Source organism: Gekko japonicus, unplaced genomic scaffold (assembly GCF_001447785.1).
Source record: "Gekko japonicus isolate JY-2015 unplaced genomic scaffold, Gekko_japonicus_V1.1 scaffold1357, whole genome shotgun sequence".
Taxonomy (NCBI): domain Eukaryota; kingdom Metazoa; phylum Chordata; class Lepidosauria; order Squamata; family Gekkonidae; genus Gekko; species Gekko japonicus.
The window spans coordinates 44,610-66,098 of NW_015162522.1; the positions used below are offsets into that span (position 1 = coordinate 44,610).

General features: G+C 41.6%; 1 protein-coding gene across 1 annotated transcript in view; it reads right to left on the reverse strand.

Annotated features, from left to right (window-relative positions):
* Nucleotides 1-18,603: 18,603 nt before the first annotated feature.
* The window catches only part of TAB3 (TGF-beta activated kinase 1/MAP3K7 binding protein 3), a 30,579-nt gene continuing 27,693 nt past the window's right edge, over nt 18,604-21,489 (reverse strand). Inside the window, exon 7 of the mRNA XM_015406252.1 lies at nt 18,604-20,463. Within this exon, the coding sequence (XP_015261738.1) occupies nt 20,315-20,463 (149 nt within the window). The 3' untranslated portion in view covers nt 18,604-20,314. The remainder of the gene's footprint in view (nt 20,464-21,489) is intronic.

The window sequence follows — 21,489 nt, forward strand, 5'->3', positions numbered from 1 at the left end:
TGTTTGGGGGGCGTAGAATCGGACCCGCTGGTCCAATGTTCTTCAAACGTGGTTGGTATGTTGGGGAGAGGCTCCAGCAGCTACCCTGTGAGTTTGGAGCCTCTCCCTCAAACTCCCTCCCCTCCAGCCCCCAGAATATGCCCTATGTTTTTGCCATTGACGTCAATGGCCCATAGGATATAAAGGGGCCGAAATTGACATTCGGCTGGCCCATTTTCAGGCCCGGCGTTCTAGCACGGAGCCTGAAAAAGGAGGGGAGGGCGACTCTGCAGGCTGTTTTTCAGGCACGGAGCCTGAAAAAGGCAGGGAGGGCAGCTCAGCAGTCCCCCCCCCCCCGTGGTTGCAGCTGCCACCTAATGCGGCCGAGGCGGGGGCCATAACTTTTTAAAGAGCCCCTAAAGAGAGGTGGGGGGGCCAGAATGACCTCTCACATGAGAGGTGGAATTTGCCACTATGTCCAATGCCACCACGACCAGGCTCAGGGAGGCAGAAGAACATTTTGCCCCGCTCCCGCGCTGGCGTCGCAGCTGCCGCCGAAAACAGCGACGGCGGCCATAGCTTTTTAAAGAACCCCTTCCGAGAGCTGGGGCAGCCAGAATGACCTCTCACGTGTGATGTCCAAGCTCGGACATCACACGCAATAGGTGGAATTTGCCCCTACGAGTCCAAGGCCACCACCCCGGGGCTCAGGGAGGCAAGGGAACGTTTCGCCCCACCCTTCCTCCCACGCGGGTGCCGCAGCTGCTGCAGAGAACGGCGGCAGCATCCACACATGAGAGGTAGAATTTGCCCCTACGAGTTCAAGGCCACCACCCCGGGGCTAAGGGAGGCAAGGGAACATTTCGCCCCTTCCCTCCCCCCCATGCGGGCGTCACAGCTGCCGCCGAGAACAGCCGGCCATAACTTTTTAAAGAGCTCCTATCGAGAGCTGGGGGAGCCAGAATGATCTCTTGCGTGTCGCTCGGACATCACACGCGAGAGGTGGAATTTGCCCCTACGAGTCCAAGGCCACCACCCTGGGGTTCAGAGAGGCAAGGGAATGTTTTGCCCCACCACCACCCCGCGTGGGCGTCGCAGCTCCCGCCGAGAACAGCGATGGCGGCCATAACTTTTTAAAGAGCCCCTCCCGAGAGCTGGGGGAGCCAGAATGGCCTCTCGCATGTGATGTCCGAGCGGCAAGCACTCCGGGCTCAGGGAGGCAAGGCCAGCACTCCGGGGCTCAGGGAGGCAAGGGAATCTTTCGCCCTCCCCCCTGCGGGCGTCGCAGCTGCCACCGAGAACAGCGATGGCGGACATAACTTTTTAAAGAGCCCCTCCCGAGAGGTGGAGGAGCCAGAATGGCCTCTCGCGTGTGATGTTTTTTCCTTCATTTAGTAACAAGCTAACTTGTTAAAAAAATACCTCCAGCACTTCCTTTTCATGTCTGTCAAGAGGACGGGGATCTGAACAGAATGCAGAGACAAACAACAACACATCCTCGTATATCGACTAATACAATCAAACAAGGCATAAGAACTTTAAGCAATGCATTTCAAGTCCAACTTCTAGAACTCTATCTCAAGTGGACACCTGGAATCAACAATTTCCAAAGAGGTAAGTTAAAAATAAATATAATTTTCAGGCTTCACAAATTGAAATGGACATTTTTGCCAAATATTAATACCAATAGAAAATGTGTCATCATTTAACTCTTAATTTAGCAAACATGGTCATTATGTACACTTCTGTACAATTCCATTCTAATTTAACATTTATAGAAGCCAGGCATATGCATGTTTCAGCTTCACCAAGATCTGATCTATAGATTCATTCTGCACATCGGACACATATTGAAGCCCACCAATTGGATATAGCTTTCATTTTTGTTAACCCAAAAAGAACCAGAAAAAATGGAGTTTAGTTAAGCAATAGTGGCCTTCAATATGTATCTGATGTGCAGAATGAATCCATAGATCAGATCTTGGTGAAGCTGAATATGCAGCATACCAACCCATGACTCATTGGTAAGAGTATATGCTGTACACAAATAAGATTACAGGTAGAGGTGTGTAAACATTAAAACACAAAGAAGTCTGACTGAGGTCGTTTTAAATAAGTTGAGTTTGTTCTTTAATATCCCTCCTTTCTTGTGAAGTTGACAGAATCTATTTTTAAAATAAAATTGATGCTAAACCTTTCTCCCATCCCTAGCCCATTATTTCACTGTACTTGGCGGCTTTCAGCATTTTTCTTCCAGACAAGTCTGATACTGGAAGGCAGCCAAATGGAGATATGATTCCAACACTGGAGTAAGATGTGGGATTATAGGACACAGGGAGGGGAAAACAAACTTGACCCAAAAACTGGAATCAAGAACCACAAGGGTGAGAAAGAAGTCTGATAAAGGGCTGATATTAAAAACCTAGTGTAAACCTATAATATACAAAAATACATGTATTTATTAGAAAGACAGTTAAAAACAAATAATGGCCCAATGAAAGCCTCGTTACAAAGTGCAAGTGGCCTGAACACAAGGGCCAGTACAAGTGACCTGACACATTTCTACCCTATTGGGGGCCTTCTTCAGAGGTCAAACAGTTTGAGGTACACATGTTACAATACTACATATTACAATAAAATAACCAATAAGTTAATACTGGACCGAAAAAGAAAAGTTAAACAGCAAGATCAATCGGCACAAGACAAGGATGTTTATGAGGCCACTAAAGATGAAAGTCATGTGTCTAGTGCCAAATGCACAGCTGCTGAATTAGAACATCTTCCAATTCTGGTCCAGAAAACACCTGTGTGACTATCTTAGTTAGAGCTAGAGTGGCCTCAAACAAATAGCAGTCCCTTTATCAGTCTTCTTTCTTACCCGTAAGATGTGGGATGCCACAGAAGTTAGTGCAAATGACTCATGTGCTCTGGTTTTGTTTAAAAAGAAATACCTCCAGCCCCTTGTTTTTCCTTACACATGAAGGGGAGATGTTACCCATCTTCTTCCCACCATGGGAACAACAGGGGATGATCTGAAATATATATATACTAGGAAAAAGGCCCATTGTGGAAATTAATACAATGAGCTCTAGAAAGAGGGTCTGGGCGGGTGCCCTGGCCTTGGACACTCAGTGTCAATTTGCTGTGGCGACCTCAGCAGGGTATAGTGACACTGAGTCCACCATTTTCTCCAGAGGAACTGATCTCTGCTACCTAAAGAACAGTTGTAATTTTGAGTGATCTCCAGCCCTCACCTAGAGATTGGCAACGATCCAGAAGGGAATAGTTGGTTTGGAGGGTGGAGACTATGGCTTTGTACCTTCCAAGGTCCCACACCTCCTGAAACCTCACCCTCTCCAGGCTCCATCCCTCACTTCTCCAGGAATTTCCCACCTGGAGTTGGCAACCCTATCTCCTTCCCAGCCAATCATCAACCTACCTTTATTTCCCCCTCACTCTTCAGTTTTCCCACACACACACACCTGCAGCCTCTCCCGTGCTCTGAAGCCCTGACTGCTACGTCACATTGGCTGTTGAAAAGTATGCAGACGGAGAGTGATTTCAGCTAAGCATACTTTTATTAGTCAGGAACAAGACACCTTGGCTGGCTCGCAGGCCGGCTTATATTCCCTCAGAACCCACCACCATAACACACACCCCACTTCCCGATAGGCTATTTACAGTAACTGAGAGGCCTATTGGCCTCACGGTCTGGGACCTAGCCCTCTGATTGGGCCTGGCTAGGATCCTTCTGGCCCATTGTCCTTAGGCGCGAAGCTTGAGGTTTTGCTCTCTGGACAAGTCCGGACATTCCCGGCCCTGTCGGGCTGGATACACTACAGCTGTCATATGGGGGCCACCTCAGCAGCATATAAGGATACAGAGCCCACCATTTTCTCCAGGGGAACTGATCTCTGCCATCTGGAAAGCAGTTGTAATTCTGAGGGGGGAGAGGAACAGCAAAATGTTTAGAATGTTGGAGGCAGGACTCAGGCAAAGCAACCAGTGGATAGGGAGACCTTCTGAATGACAGATCAGAGAGCGAACTGATTTTGGAGCGTGTGGAATGTTCTTAGAGAAGTGCCACCACCATTCGGCTTTTATTTATAAAGGAGATAGTCACTGATGTCTCAGAATCTGTTTGAGATGTGTGTGTTTGGCCTTGTTTACTAATGGATTGGCTCAAGTGTGGACTTCTGCTTTTGACCCTATCCCCAAATCTGTCTACAGGCACAAGCTGGGAACACCAGGCTTTTGTCTGTATTTCTTTCAAATGGTGGACTGCCTGTTAGAACAAATAAAGCATTCCCTTTTGTTCCCAGAAAGGCACATGTTGGGGAGGAGAAAAAGACTTTGTGGCACTTTTCCATGCAGAGTAGGTGGGCTGGCTACATATTGCTGATGGGGAAGGGGGCATGTATCTTCTGCTTCTCTCTGCTCTTAAGCCAGCCCTGTTTTGCTTTCAACGGATGCAAAAGCATTTATTCAGGTATGAAACCCCAAAGTATGCAATCCCATGCTTATAATCAGAATACTTTCCAAAAACTAGGAAGATGGTGTGATTATTTCTGTGTAGAGTGTTTCAGCTTTCTGACTATCAGAATGATCCTTATTCCTGTCTGGCAGAAAGATGAGTTAACTGTTCTGGATGGATAAGATAAAGTCTCAGCATATAAGTCCTGTGGAAACCAGAGAATAGGTCAGGTCTGATTTCTGATCTTTTTTGGGTGCTGGAATCAGAAATATAGCAATACTATTTTGTTTTGTTCCTACAAATGATGCCAAGGTCACTGGAAGACCTCCAAAGCCTGAGTAAAGCCTTAGAACCATAGCTAGTAATTGTGCTTTCAATGGAAGTGCAAACCTCCCTAGCCCCTCAACCTTTGTGCTTTGCCTTCCGCCACAACTTCATCTGCAAATGCTTGTGACTTATCCATGTAATATAAACAGTATTTAAAGCCCTGTTTTTAAAAACTAAACTCAGCCCACTATTTCAGCACACAGTATCTCTGACTTCATGATTGTAGTTACTTTTAAGTGACATTTGCTTAGATTGCCAGAAGGAATCAGGACATGACTGCTTTGCTGGATTGTGCCACAAGATCACTGACTGTTTCTGACTTTACTTTCATTCTGCTTTCATTCACTACCAGAAATCTGTATTACACAGGAGTAGTCATATTTTGTATGTTCTAAGGTGTAACAGTTAGGAAGGTTTCATTTTTACAGCTTATGGGCATAGAGCAGGCTATTTTTTAAAACAAAGCATACTGCAAAGTACAAATTATTACTGCGTTCTAGTGCCGCCACCAAAAGAGAAGTAGAGAACTAGCTTGGGGAGTGTCTGCATAGTCAAGAGAAGCACTAAAATAAAGTTAAGCCAAGAAAGGGTGTGCATGGGTAATAATCTTTAAAACTGTCAAATAGAAAGAGAAGACTGAACCAGTTAATCAATTTTTCTTCCTGTTGTGACAGATACTTTCTATATGGGAATTGTCACATACAAGGGGAGTGGGGGCTTGGTGGTAGCAAGATGCAAGCTGAAGCTGATCAGTGCCTCCCTCTAAAATACATATATTCCCAAATTGCTGGTACCTTGTAGAAAAAGATGCAATTGGCTGAAAGAAAGAATAAATCCAAGCTACTTTCCCTCAAGAGAGCTTCAGAACCTCCTGAAGGACATACCTACCAATTGGCAGCATCTAGGCAGTCTGGTGTAGTGGTTAAGAGTGGCAGACTCTATAGAGACAAGGATTGGTTGCCATATAAAGATTTAATTTAAAAAGAGGGAACAGAATGGGTAATGAAAAAGCAGAATGAAATTGAATATGAATATGAATGGTTGAAATATATGCAGATTTATTATCTTTTTAAATCAGATAAAAGAAATTATGGTTTTAGAGAGGAAAAAAATGAAATAAAAAATGTTTGGGAGAGTGGAGGGGGAAAAAACATCTCTAAAATGTATAAAGTGTTGTTAAAATGGTATACAGAAGAGGAAACTGTGAAAGAGCAAATGATAAAATGGGCAATAAATATGAATAAGGAAGTCTTTATCGAAACCTGGGAATATTTGTGGAAAAACTCTATTAAGATATCGCCTTGTACTAATGTTAGAGAGAATTGTTATAAAATGATGTATAGGTGGTACATGACTCCGAAAAAAATTGCAAATATGAACCAGAATATGTCAAACAAATGTTGGAAATGTAAGAGTCATGAGGGCTCATTTTACCATATGTGGTGGACTTGCGAGAAAGCTGTAGACTTTTGGACAAAAGTCCACAAAGAAATGCAAAAAATATTGAAATGCTCTTTCAAAAAGGCACCAGAAATTCTGCTTTTGGGACTGAAAATGGAAGAAGTCAACACGACTAAAAAGACTTTACTCTGGTACTTAATAACAACAGCGAGAATGATTTATGCACAATATTGGAAAACTGAGAAAGTGCCAGAAATCGAAGACTGGATACAAAAAGTTCTGTTCATGGCAGAAATGGATAAAATTACGAAAAAGTTGAATAACAAAGAAGATGACGTGTTTTTTGAAGAATGGAGTGACTTTAAAATATATCTGGAAAAGAACTGGGATGTGAAACAAAACTTAATATGTTTAGATCAATATTAAGTCAAATGATGTTATCTTGAGATTGTAATGATAAGAAAATGATATAATTGATGATGTAAAGTAATGTGGAGTAGGGGAGGAAGCATTGCGGGAAGCCACTGGAGGGAGGGAAGGAAATGGGAATGGGGTAGACAATGGAAAAGATGAAATGATTTTATTCTAAATGTTGAATTCCTAAGAAAAATAAAATTTGTTTACCAAAAAAAAAGAGTGGCAGACTCTAATCTGGAGAGCCGGGTTTGATTCCCCACTTCTCCATGTGCAGCCAGCTGGGTGACCTTGGGCCAGTCACAGCTCTTCCAGCCCCACCTACCTCACAGGGTGTCTTGTTGTGGGGAGAGGAAGGGAAGGTGATTGTAAACTGCTCCGAGACTTCTTCGGGTAGTGAAGAGTGGAATATAAAACCAACTCCTCCTCCTCTCCTCCTCCTCAGCATATGTCTACATCAGTGATTTTTTTACACTGAGGAGGTTCCCCAATTAATGTATAAGTAAACCTCTTGATAAATCCCACCATTGCTAATGTTCCCCTTCAGCGCACACATGCAATGTTAAGTATAATCTAAGATGGACTGTCACTTTGTGTGTGCAATGGCAAAGCCTACCAAGGCAGACCAGTGTCCCGATTTCAAAGGAGTTCCTTAGCAGGCTGGATTTAAAAAACACATATTTCTCAATATAACCAGGGTTCCCTCAGTATATGAAATCTAAAAAAACAGTGATCTTCCTTACAACATCTAAGATTTGCGCTTAGCACCAAACAAGAACTGGGTTGGCTTTAAGAATGTTATGTCCGCTGACCGCCACCAGAGGTCAGCGACTACCCCAGAGCTTGACTCTGGAGGAACAATGGGACAAGGCTCCTGGTCTCTCCACCGAGGGACCAATGGGATGTTGGCAGGAGATTCAAACCCACCAACGGGATCTAGGGGGTGTCCCCATATGTGTATATAGTTGGCCCATGGGCTTTTTTCCCTTTGTCTTTGTTGTGTAGCAGTAGGCGTGCAGGATGATATGCGAACTGCAGCAGCCTTGCCATGCGGTTAACCCACTACACAATAAAGACGCAAGCCATTATTGAACAAGCCACTATTGAACAATTGCTTTTAAAAGATTTACAGCTTAGAGACCACCTTCAAAGGGGAACAGATTGTTAGCTGACCTAATGAAAAGGGATACTTCAGGGATATTGACACAATTCAGTAAACATCTAAACAATTATATTCCCTCTCTTGGGGGCAAATTAGCTTTGAACAAAAAGCTGGATCATTTCCTGTGACCGCTGGTAAACCAACACACATTTCTCTCCTACCAACTGAGAAACTGTTGGTGTAGTGCACAAGAGGGCAATTCCTGATGCCCAGAGGAAAATAACTTTTCTTGCTGATGTAGGCACCTAAGCACACTGGAGGAGACATGATTCCTTGTGGATATTGGGGATTGTTGCCCTGTGTTGAGTCAGACTCCTGTCATTGAACACAAAGAAACATCTGTCCTGGAAAAGGGGCAAAGGATCAACTCCCTTGAGTGCCAGTTTGACTGCTGGAAGATACAGTCAGTTGATTAAGAGGCCCCCAGCAGACCTAGCTGTAAACCTCAGTGATTCTAAGGAAGTTACAAACTGCCTCTACCTAAAAGCATTTAGCACAAAGGATGCCAATAGAAACCTCAAATGGAACTTGCCACTCCCTACCAAAGTAGTAAAGCATGTAGTAACAAAAAAGCACCAGTTGGAAATGAGTGATTTGCACCAATGGATGAGCTAATGTACCAGTATGGCACTAAACATTTGCTTGATCAGCACAAATATGAAGCACCACAGTGCCAAACCCAAAAGCTATAGAATGGCATGAATAACTAAAAAAAAAAAGTAGTACGCGAGTGGTCAGTATGATGCTTACAATTGGGGCAACAGTATATTAAAAGCCACCTCAAATTACAAATGAAGTTCAGTTTCTAATTAATAGTAATGAATAATAGTTTTGGCCATTACCTAAATATTCCTTTGGGCATAGTAAAGTATAAAATAAATGAAAGTACAGCACATCATCACATCATGCTGCTTGATTCCATGTCCATAACGACCAAAGAAGGGGGGGGGGGGCCTATGTAGGAATCCTGATTATTTGATGCCAGGAATGTCAGAATTTTCTGATGCTGCTGAATAGTAGCCATGCCTCAATATGGTAACGGAACCTTGGTTTCTCTGGATCTAGACCAATATTTTAACCTATGCACCACATTGGCTCTCTTGATACCTGAATACACCATGCCTATCATTCCCTGTTCTTCTTTCACCATATATAAATACACCTGATGAGTACATGTACTTCTGGCTGCTCTTTAGCCACATCTGTGATCCCTATCCCTTAGTGCCTCAGGTACTTTCTCATCACATATCCTGTACTCCTTACATAGTGCAAAAAAGCGGCAGTTCCCTTTGCTAACAATTTCCATGCTTTTTGAAGCATGAATTAGTTTGTAAGATCCTTTTCTTTTAGGAGAAAGATCTTTTGATCCTAGAATTACCATCGCTTTTGAAATGGAAATGCGTCAAATTATATCTCCTGTGGCAGTATTTAGCCTTTAAGTAAATCCTGAATAGCCAGATACTTGTTTCATCCTCCACATTCTCATTCCTTAAAAAGCAAAAAAACCCAAAGGGATCTAGGTGTTCTGGTTGATCACAAGCTAAACATGATCCTGTAGTGCGATATGACTGCAAAGAAAGCTAATGCAATCATAGGATGCATTAACAGAAGCATTATGTCCAGATCACGGGAGGTGGTCGTTCCACTCTATTCTGCTATGGTCAGGCCTCACCTGGACTACTGTGTCCAGTTTTGGGCACCACATTTTAGGAAGGATGTTGATAAGCTCGAGCATGTCCAGAAGAGGGCAACCAGGATGGTGAGAGGGTTGGAATCCAAGTCTTATGAGGAAAGGCTGAAAGAGTTGGGTATGTTTAGCCTGGGAAAGAGAAGGCTTAGAGGGGACATGATTGCAGTATTTGAAGGGCTGTCATGTAGAAGATGGAGCGGATCTATTCTCTCTTGCTCCGGATTGCAAGACTAGATCTAATGGGTGGAAATTACAAGGGAGTCGTTACCGGCTAAATATCAGGAGAAACTTCCTAACTGTAAGAGTGGTTGAACAGTGGAACAGACTGCCTCGGGAGGTGGTGGATGCTCCTTCGCTGGATGTTTTCAAGCGGATGCTGGACAACCATCTTTCGGGTATGTTGTAGGACTATCTTTCGGCTATGCTCCTGCAGAGTGCAGGGGGTTGAACTAGATGACCTGCAAGTCCCCTTCCAACTCTAAAATTCTATGATTCCTTACCCAGGTAATGAAGATATGCAGTCTGATTTGTTGGTTTTTAGGCAACATAACAGAAAACACCCTTTCTCCTGCTATGTACTCTAGCCTGCTAATCTTAAGATCTGTCTAGGCATTTAGAGTGGACAAGAAGGGGGACCCGCGATACTCGCGGGGGGAGGAGAAGCTCCATGGGAGAAGGAAGCAGCCACAGGTAAGCCTTCTCCCCTGTCCCCCCAAGCTTCCCCCCTCCCCTAGCGGCAGCAAGGCCTTGCTGGCCTGCCGAACTTCCTCCCTCCCTCCCTCCCCCCCCCGGTGGCAGTGAGGCCTCGCTGGCCTGCCAAGCTTTCTCCCTCCCCCCCAGGCAGTGGTGAGGGGTGAACGGCTTACAGCCACCGACCGGCCAAGCCTTCTCCCCCTCTCTGTTGGCGGCAGTGGCGAAGCCATTCTAAGAGCATTCCCTGTGCATGTGCAAGGGATGCTCTTTTACTTTTGGGGGGGATTTAATTATTCCCCCGTAATTTTTTACAGTTTTCAGATTTTTCTGCACACCTGGGCATTGCCCCACGTGCGCAGGAAAATTTCTCTGCCCCCCAGGTGCCCCCGATGTGTGGATTTAGATATCCACACGCAGGGGGCGCCTTGGGAATTAGATATATAGATGTAGTCTTTGCACAGGGAAATTGCATCAAATACCACACAATCCAGCTTCAGTTGTGAGGGAATCAGGTTCTCATAATGTACATGGCTCAATACAGGTGCAAAAACAACATTCTAGGATCATGCAGTTATTACATTAGCAAGCATATCCAGTGTTGTGGATGAGAGTTTCGTGCCAGACAGTTGTGTATGTCTCTCACAGATGGTTTTGATAGTAGCAATGCACACCTTTTCCTCAGGACTAAACCATTTGATGTTCTTTAAAACACTTTTGCTTGACCCCTAAACTACCTGAGGCTATGCTGACCTGCCTACAGTATTGGTGTAGAAAGGAGTACCAATTGCTTAAATATTTCCAAAGCTATCCTCCTCTGTGTCTCACTTCCTTGACCCTTGTGCCAGTCCCTCCCACATACATACTCCACCTGCCTTAGTACTGGAACACACATATCCATTAATCTCACCCCCCAAAAAAGCTTTTTTTGAGAACTATAAAAAAGAGCTATCCTCAACAATATGGATGTAGTTAAAGCCCAGCCATTATGAGGCAGTATTACAAGACCATCCAATGGCAGCTGCAGATTATTGCAGTGACTGATAAATGCTAATTGTGTTTACTGTGGATTGTCTGTATCATAAACTTAAGAATGTCAATTTCCATTGTGTTTATAAATTGTAAACTCCTATCACCCGGGTTTTTTTTAGAATCATGCTTTAAATTCATGCTTTAGAACCATGTGCACATGTCGACATTTGTTTTCCAATGCATCCAAAAAAGAGTTTTTTTGTTAACTTCACCAAAGTCATTATTGCCTGGGAATGACTCTCCTATATCAAGAACAAATGAACACATGGATTTTCAAAACCTTCAGAAATTTTGTAAAATAATGCTGTAATTGTTCCATGTATAACTGAAAATGAACACCGGGTATACATTTAATATAATAGAGGCTACATGAACTGGCAGCTATTGCTTCTTTTGTGCAGTTCAGGTTCATGAAGGCTCATGTATTTATGTGAAGAAAGATACAGTTCTGAACACCAACAGCTGTAGTGAATGCAGCCACAATTAGAGAATTGTTCCTTGCCATGATACTCTGCAGGTATTCACTAGTGTTTCAAGCAGTTATCACTGGGGGTTGTGGTGGCTGAGCTTCCAGCTGGCTGCATCCCTTCTACGCTCCTGCTATTCCCACGGAAGATTAACAACTAGCTCTCAGATAACACATTCAGCTTTGGAATAAGCATCAAAGCCAGGCATGGGAAGGACCAGAGTAAAGAAAGGTACAAAAAATCCTCCTTACAGACCTCCTAAAAAGAGCAATATAGACGTAGAAAGCTCAGAAGAGTCAGACCTAGAGGCTTCTCTGCTAGAGGAAATGGCAGCAGGAGGGAGTAACCCCGGCCAAAGTGACCAGAATGAGATACTGCTTGCACTAGCAGAGATAAAGAATAAAATTAAGAGTGATTTACAGTCTCTGAGTGGAGAGGTTGGACAATTAAAAAAAATAACTCGGACTGCTTAAACAAACTATTGAACCAATAACTAAAAAGTTGGAAGAATTTACCACGGTGTTGAAAACAACTGAGAAGAAAGCCGAATTAGCATATCAGATGGCAAAAAAGACAGCAGATGACTTGAAAGACTTTAAGGACTTTGAGGCATGGGCCAAAAGTAAGATTATACTGCAGGAGACAAAATTGAGAGAAAAGAAGGCTAAACTTCGTGGAGTTTCTGCAAAGTTTGCAGAAACAGAAAACCTCACTTCAGCTTTAAACGAATGGCTGAGTCAGATTCTTCATGCAGCAGGAGAAGCAGAGCCTTCCCAAGAGATAATTACAACTGCCTTCCGATTAAATATATCTAAACATGCTCCTGATAACGTTTCTCCAGACATTGTTTTCAAATTCAAACAGGTAAAGACAAAGAATAAACTTTTTAAAATCATGAGGGACAAGCAGGGATTGTCCCTTGAAGACATAATAGTGTTTCTGCTTCATGATATTCCAGCTGAAGTAATCAACGCGAGAAGATGTCTAAAAGAAATAGCGAAAGCCTAAAGAGACAAAGGAATTCAATGCAGATGGTTACCCTTAGGACATTTAGTGGTCCATTTGGAGAATAAATCTTTTACTGCCTTTAATGAAGCTACAGGCAAGAAATTATTGGATACGGTAACCAAACAAAGGGAAGCAAGTGTGTGAACTGGGACATTATGCTTTGATGAAGAAAATGTAGATAGCAATTTATAAGAGGAAATGTAAGAGTAAGTTAGAACTAGTAGATATGATAAGTGGGAATTATAATAAAGAATAAGGGAAAATAATAACGGAAACTGAATTGTTAGAGCCAACGGCATAGCTAGGAGGTGAAGTGTGCCCCCCAAGTCCTCCGATAAGAGGGAGGAGGGTATCCTCCTGCCGTAGAGGCCCCCTCTGCAGCCCCCAGCATCGGAGGCAACCCTGTCCAACTTTCTGTTATAGGTATGGAAGAAGACAGATTAAGGGGGGGGGAAATAAGAGAGTAAAGAGGGAAGTCTCTAGAAGAAGTAAAGAAGAAGTTTTGAAATTTTTTAGGAAACAATGTAATAACGATCAGAATAGGTATTATAGGAAGTTGTACAGTGACTTGGCAAATGGGTAAGGAAAGGGAATACGATAAAGAGGACGGAGAGTATTTATATGTCTGTAATTCTTAGATTGACTCCTAGAAGGAGAATATATATATAAAAAAGAAGTGTCTTCAAAAGATATGTATAAATTATATGGATATTTGTACACCCAATAAAATGTTAATGGAAAAAAGAAGTTATCACTGTACACCTGAAGAAAGCAGAAATATAGGCCACAGAGAGCCACAGACACAGCTACACATGCATGCACATACATGCTCAGCTGCTTACTTTTTCACATCCCAGCCTCATGTATCATTGCTAAGCAACTTTTGAACTATACTTGTGCTGGGGAGAGGTCAGTAGTTGCTTGTTCTCAGAAAGTCTCTTAGCACACTAAACATTAACTTGATTTGCTGGCAATATTGTTACATTTCTTCTAATTACATTGCTCTAAAATACTGTGATAAGAGTTCACTGATCTGTGACAAACTCACCTACAATTGTTCAAAGTAAATCTTAAAACTGATAGATGGGTTGAACTAAGTATTTCGGGCCATTTTCTACCTTTGTAAGTAATTTTTGTGGGGTGGTGGAAGAGATGGCAAGAACATCATAACTCAAAATAAGAGTATCTGAGGGTTGCTAGGCACTGTAGGTCAGACATTAGGCCAAAGCTCAGAGTGAACTGAGATTGGCCATGGAGGCTTGTGACAACATGAAAAGTTTCAGCTATGTGAGGAGAAAACACAAGGTAAAAGACACAATAGGCCCACTGCTGGGTGAAAATGGAGAACCTCTGACAAAGGACAGAAAGAAAACAGAAAGGATCAGTTCCTATTTCGCCTCAGTCTTTTCACTGAAAAACAGAACAGGCCCATCTAGAGGTGGTAGTAGACAAGGCACGGCATCTGGGCAGCTAGTCGACATGGACAGAGAGGTTGTTGAGAGGCACCTAGATTACAAATCCCCCAGGCCAGATGGAGTGCACCCAGGAGTGCTCAAAGAACTTTCCGGAGAGAATGCAGAGCCTCTGTCCATCATCTTCCAGACCTCTTGGAGGTCAGGAGATGTACCACAAGACTGGAGAAAGGCAAATGTTATCCCAATCTTCAAAACAGGGAGGAAGGATGACCCAGGAAACTACAGGCCAATCAGTCTGACCTCTGTCCCAAGGAAGACACTGGAGCAGACTTTAAAAGGGTTAGTCTTGTGAGCATCTGAAAGACAACTTGATGATCCAGGGAAATTAGCACAGATTTGTCCCAAACCTTGTTTCCTCCTTTGATCGAATGACAAGCTTACTGGATTGTGGGAACACTGTCAACAACCTGGATTTCAGTAAAGCTGTTAACAAGGTTCCCCATGGTGTTCTGATAGGTAAACTGGACGACTGCAGACTAGACTAGTTAGGTGGATAGGGAAATAGTTAAGAGAACCACACTGAAAGAATACTTGCCAATGGCATTTCATCTGAATTGAGGGAGGTATACAGTGGGATGCCACATGGCATGGTTTTGGGCCCAGTACTTTTCAGTATTTTTATAAATGATCTAAATTTGCAGATGACACCAATTTGGGAGGAGTAGCGAACACACCAGAAGAAACAGAATTCAACAAGATCTGAACACACTAGAAAAGTGGGGGATGTGAATAAGATGCAGTTCAACAAGGATAAGTGCAGACTTCTACATCTGGGTAACAAAAATGAGAAGTATGCATACTAGATGGAGGACAAATTTCTAGGAAGTAGAGTGTGTGACAAGATCTTCAGGCATAGGTGGACTTCAAGCTAAATATGAACAGTAAGTGCAGGAGCAAAACAGGCTAATGCAGTCTTGGGGTATATCGACAGGCATAGTGCCCAAATCACAAGATATCATAGTCCCAGTGTACACTGCATTGGTCAGAGTACACCTGGAGTACTGTGTGCAGTTCTCGAGGCCTCACTTCAAACAGGACGTGGACAGAACGGAGTGAGTGCAGAGGAGAGCAATGATGATCAGGGGCCTATGAGGAAAGGCTGAGGGACTTGGGAATGTTCAGTCGAGAGAAGAGGAGGCTGAGGGGGGATATGATTGCTCTAAGTATTTGAAAGATTGTCACTTAGAGCAGGGCAAGGAGCTGTTCCTGCTGGCAGCAGAGATAGGATTCACAATAATGGGTTAAAATTATAAGCGAAAAGGTATACAGGTTGGATATTAGGAATTTTTTTATAGGAAGAGTAGCTCATCAGTGGAATCTGCTGCCTAAGGAGTCTGTAAGCTACCCCTCACTGGCAGTCTTCAGGCAGTGACTGGAGGAACACTTGTTGCCAGGGTTACTTTAGGCTGATCTTGCATTAATAGGGGGTTGGACTGGATGGTCTCTATGGCCCCTTACGATTCTGTGATGCAGCATGGGATGCAAAACAGAGGCCTGCAGTAGGATGGGGAAGAAAACTGGCAGAATGCCCTTCCACTAGGAGACAAGTGATCTGTGGTTAACAAGGATTATGAAAAACATAAGTACCCTCTTTTTTTTACTGTTCTGCATCCCATGGGAGAGAGTCTGAAATCACAGCAAGTTGTGAACCATAACTAATACCTGTGCTGTAGGTACACTCAAGAAGTGTCTGTAACACCTAAAGCTGTAATCCAAAAACTTTATTTCTTCAAAACACTAAGCTACTATCTGTAAAAGATGGGACCCAGATGGTACAATTTCAGTGGAGACCCACAGGGGCACACCACTTAATTCCTTTTGGATTGAAGGTTCAAAGTTTAATAAACAAACACTGAAAAGGAGCTCTTGCACAACACAATCCAAAATCTAGTCTGCAACATGAGAATGGGTTAGGGAGGAAGACTAGACTGTAAGCAGAGAGACTGGGCGTCAAAGCAAGTTATAGTATTTTTTTAAAGGCTCCTTATTACATATGGAAACAAATTCGGGGTGTTGTGTTTTCTTTATTTTTTTCAGAAAACTGCAGCTCCCCTTATATTGTCCTTTGGAGGTCCCATGCATGCACAGGCTCTTAATATCTTTACACATTTCATCTTGCAGTAAGTTTTCCATTCAAAGCATACACAAATCCAGAATGTAAGGAACACCTTATTTACATAATTTAGAAATACTGTGGTTTGTTTGTGATGAAAAATTAACAGGATTTCAAACAAGCAGAAAGCATGAATTAGATACACTGGTTTTTATCATTTTTATCAACTCTGTTCAACATTTTTATCAACTCTGTTCAAAGGTCTTAAGAGATTCAGAACAATGTTTCATTAACTCGTCTGACTTATGACTAATTTGAACATGAAGCCCTCTTTGTCCCTGATAAACAGAAATGAGGCAGCTCCAACCTAACACCCCCCCCCCAACACACATTTAGAACAATTACTTGGACAAACAGATACAACACACAGAGACAGTGTTGGCTACAATACACATTTATTTCTGTGCATGTTTTCTTCTTTCACTGTAGATTCCACTATTGCATCTGAGCATGTACAGTATCAGGAGAAACACTATTTTAGAGGAAAGGCACGCCCAGCTGGCTACCTCATATACTGTACTATGAACCAATTTCACATTCTAGGCAACACAACGGCTTTTTTCTTTTATTAAATGCTTGTCAATCCAGTGTCACAATCCCATTAATCGGCACATTTATTCTGTTCATCTTCTGTTTAAAACATGTTTTTATTTTGCAGTTTTGTCCCAATTTCAAAATATGTGCATCCAAGTAACTTTAAAGAAGCTTACAATCAATCATAATGGGGGGAAATGAAGGGTGCATGCAGAAATGGGACATACAATAAATGAAAGAAAGCAACTGTTAAAGAAGGAAAATGTGGCTTAGTAGCATGACTGAGACCAGCTCTTTAAAAATTATACCGGCTTTGTACATCTGCCAAATAAGGGAAAGTACCACACATACCACAGAGTCACAAACACACCTCTCAATTTGAACTATTTCACAAAACGTTTTCTCTTAGCTTTCTTACCCCTCCCTTTCTACACAAACAAACTAGCTTGACAGTTCATCATATATCCAAAGTTCAGGATTTACTTTTGGTTTGCAGTTTTCTGACTTTTCCTACAACCTATTCTATCGACTAAAACGTGGAGGAGCTTTTGTGTTTTATAATTGAAAGGGAAATATCTTAACAGCAGTTAAATATAAAATAGGCTTTTATAAACAGAAATATTTTCAATAACCTGGGCATAACCTTGAATATCTAATGTCCAAATAGATTACCCCACTATACTTACCCAAGCACTATGGGCAAAGGAAAGCTCAGTGATTATTAAAAAGTAGTGCATTTTTAAAATTCATGATGGCCTCAAAATCCCATCACTCAGATGTGCACATTTCCAAGTTGTATACATCAGTGCATTTTGTAGTCAAGTGATACCAGGGGCATGAATGTATTAATTTAAATGTTCTGTGAAATTAATATTATTTGGGGCTTAATCTAAAACCACTTTGGTTGAATGACTTATTCCCAGTGTCTTCCAAGTGAAAGTATATATTCAATACTTGTATGTAACTCTTCCAAATTAAAATTCAAGTCCCTTATATATCAATTTCATTGCTAATTGGCCATTACAGTGAGAATGGATATTTACATGTAATGTGTATAAGACATTTTTGCAGTGTTAACAAATAAGAACGACTGATTTGCTTCAAGCTTTTCCAATGATGGTTCAGGCTGATTTGCTTCAAGCTTTTCCGATGAATCATCACCATTACTACCAGCTATCGTATGTCCCATAACAAGCTGTATTTTTGCCTTCTACCCGTAAGTGAAAGCCAACAGCAAAAGGACATGGGTTTCCAAAACAACAAATCTGCATATTCAGTGTGTGGTGCAGTTATATGTATATGGTTTCCCTGTTTTATTACATGAATCAAAGAATCTGTATACACAACAGTGGAGGAAATTCACATGCCTTGAGCATTCTTTGACTCAAACAACAGAACAGGGTGCTACTATGAGTCCAGAGCCGTGCAAGTATATCAAAGGCCCTACAAGGCTTATAATTACATTGTTTGACTCCAGAAAGTATTCACTTAAGATGGAATGCACCCTAAACTGATAGGCTTCATGCAATTCTGGTAACCTTTCTCTTTCCTAAAAAACCCCATCAGCAGTAATACTGGTGCAATGATGTAGTACATACCTTTTAAACATGACACTTCTACTGCTAACTTAATCACTATAATTTCCTTGCCAATGGCAGTATGAATAAGTGCCAAATGGGAACATGTATTCATAAAATACAAATGCATAAAGATGAAATCATGACAATTGCTGCTGAACATAATGACGTTACTTAACTGGTAACTGAGAACAAAATCTCACCTGATGTATTTCAGATCATTATTTTCTGTTTCATGAAAAGGAAAAATTAGATAATTTAACTCTTGACACTTATTAAGGGCAGGAGAATTTTTTAAAATTCCCTTCAGACATTCGTAGGTTATATTTGTAACAGAGTTACCAGTCTGGAATTTCAATGAAAATCTCAACACTGATCCCTTTTATTTGTTTTCCTTGTTCTGTCTGATATTAAATTGTTTTCTGTAAGATTTAGACAGATGAAATAACACGTCAGCATCATACCAGACAAACCCAATTTTGAACAACAGATTTGACCATCTTACCATTATCATCTGTATATATCTACATGGCCATGATTCAAAACACTCACTTGCAGAATCTGTGAGGACTGGAGTAACACAATCTGAACGTGTTAGAAATTAAACACTGTCTCAGTGTTTTGTGAGTGAGAAAAAAATCTTGAACATTTTCAGACATTGTTTAGATTACTCAGCTTCAGAACCAAGAAGCCTTGACAAATGAGTGCGTTATTGAGCAACATAAAGCACTTGAACCAGACACCCCCTTTATAATGTCAGATGCATAAAAGTACCAGTACAATTCCAAGGGTTTTGTTTTGGGTGGGACTATGTGAATTACCTGACCAAATTCAAAGAATAAATGCGGTATGCAACATTTCAAGATATGCCACTTTTACTAGTTAATACAGGCTGGTTTATTAACAAGGTGCAAATAAACCCTTAATGAAGAGCTAATATTGATTACTAATTTTCAGCTAAATCAGAATGGGGGCACAAAGTACCTTCTGTGCTGTAAACATCATGAATTCTTCACATAATTGGAAGCTGAAAGGCCTAAGGAACAGGGTGCAAACACTTCTTATACATAATGATGGCTGAGCTCAAGTCTTCCAAAGAGAAATTTGGAATAGTTCGGCATTTGGCATACGTCCGCTCCACTGTAGTCAAGCACAGTTAAGGGAACGTCATTTATAAAAGCATATTTTACTTTTAGCTTTAAAACACAATGGCCTAATAAAAGCATGCAGCACTAGTTTTCTGCTGTAATATGGTATAATTACTTAATTACCAGTGTTAACATGACTTGGTGAGTGCTGTACAAGCAAAAGGGATTGTAAAATCACCTCCGATTGTACTCTATAAATAAGGCTCATACAGTACTTCTCCCTCCTCACCACAATTCACAATTTCAAAACAGCAATTGTGTAGACTTAAATTACCCTGAAAAAAAGCAGCATTTACTAATACCCTTTTATTCTTTTTGAATTTTCTTCCCTGTCTTCTTTTTCAGTAGTTTACAATCTGGAAGCACAGGGAGCCTTTTGTTTCCCAGCTTGCTGTGTCCAGATTCATCAGCTCTGGCTCTTCACAGTTTGTCTGGATACCTGTAACACTTCACACCACAAAGTAATAGTTCTATGCTTATAAAAAATATATGTAAGGGCTACTACCCGGTATGTGTGATTATGGGGGCTAGAACAGCAGCAGTCACCTGTTTTCCTGTATACATTCTTCATGGAGGAAATCCTTTTTTTGATTTAGGGTATCCTTTCAGTTTAGCTCACCACAGTGGGATAAGAGAATATTTTTTCTTCCCATACTAATCGTTAGTGCAGCATGAGTGGAAAGGGAATTTATCTCATAATTTTGACAATGATTGGCTGGCAGACGTCTGGCAGATGGACTGAAAGGTGCTTCCTGTCTCCTTCTCATATGGCTGTGTGCTCAAGAGCCTTTTAAAAAAAAATCCAAAGCAGCCCTTAGTGGATTCAGGCATACCGTGGCATTTCACATTGCTCACAGCGATTCAGTGCTGGATGGTTCAAAAATGTACAGCTATCACAATTCCATGGAGCTCCTTCAAAGTCTTCATCTCTTGGCTGTGATCGCACAGCTTGCTTGGAACTGCTTTGATGATCTGAAGAGAATGATTGTTTAGAGATTATCTTTAAATACATACAACATGAACAACAATAAAGTAGATTATGATAACATTGAAAGTTCAGCATCTGAACCTGTACACCACTTGCTATCTCTGACCTTAGTGAAAGCCAAGGTTCCGCCCTCCTCCAGTTTACAGATAAAGTTTTTGGGAGCAGTCATATGCTATTATATGCACTTGTCTGTGTTTTTGAGAGCAGCCATATACTATTATATGCACTCGTCTGTGTGTGATTTTACATTGTGTAAAGTGTCTTCAAAGCTTCAGCTGAGATACTGTGACAGAACATGTTTGATGTATCAGCTTATTGCTTGACTGGACTCCCATACTACTCTTGACACTAGGATTAATACAGAAGAATATCATTTACTGCTTCCTACACTTGAGTAGGTTGAACTGGAATAGCTTCTGAACTAGTATCTGATTTGGCACAGAATCTGAGGTGGTATTTTAGGGTTTATACACTGGGACCACTGAAATGTAATGGCGAACCACAGATACCAAGAGCAGCCCACAGAAGCACCACTGACAAATGAAACAGTTATCAACCGCTATTTCACATAGGCTTCACAGATTAAAAAATGCAATAAATAAATAAATTTCCAAAGCTGGATTGTGCTCATGATGTGTGTCTCATATGTTTTGCACTGTTTCAAATTTTTGTAATCCTAGTCCTACTGCATTGCTTATTGGATGACTGTTTCACACTATGATCTGCCTGCAATCTTGGAGAAAAAGGAGGGCTATAAAATACATAAACAAGCCATATTAAATTCAAGCATCTGAGGAATTCAACTGACTGATGCAAAACTAATGTAACATATTTGGTGTCCAGACACTTTGTAGGCTTTGCAGAAACCTGAATATAGTCAGTCACTGGATAAGAGCTTCCTTCACTCTTTCAGCTGCTACCTACTTTCCAGCAGATTTGAATTTTGCCTCAGGATATTAAGAGCACATTTAATGCCACTTCATATACGTTTTTCTTATTTCTTCTCAAAA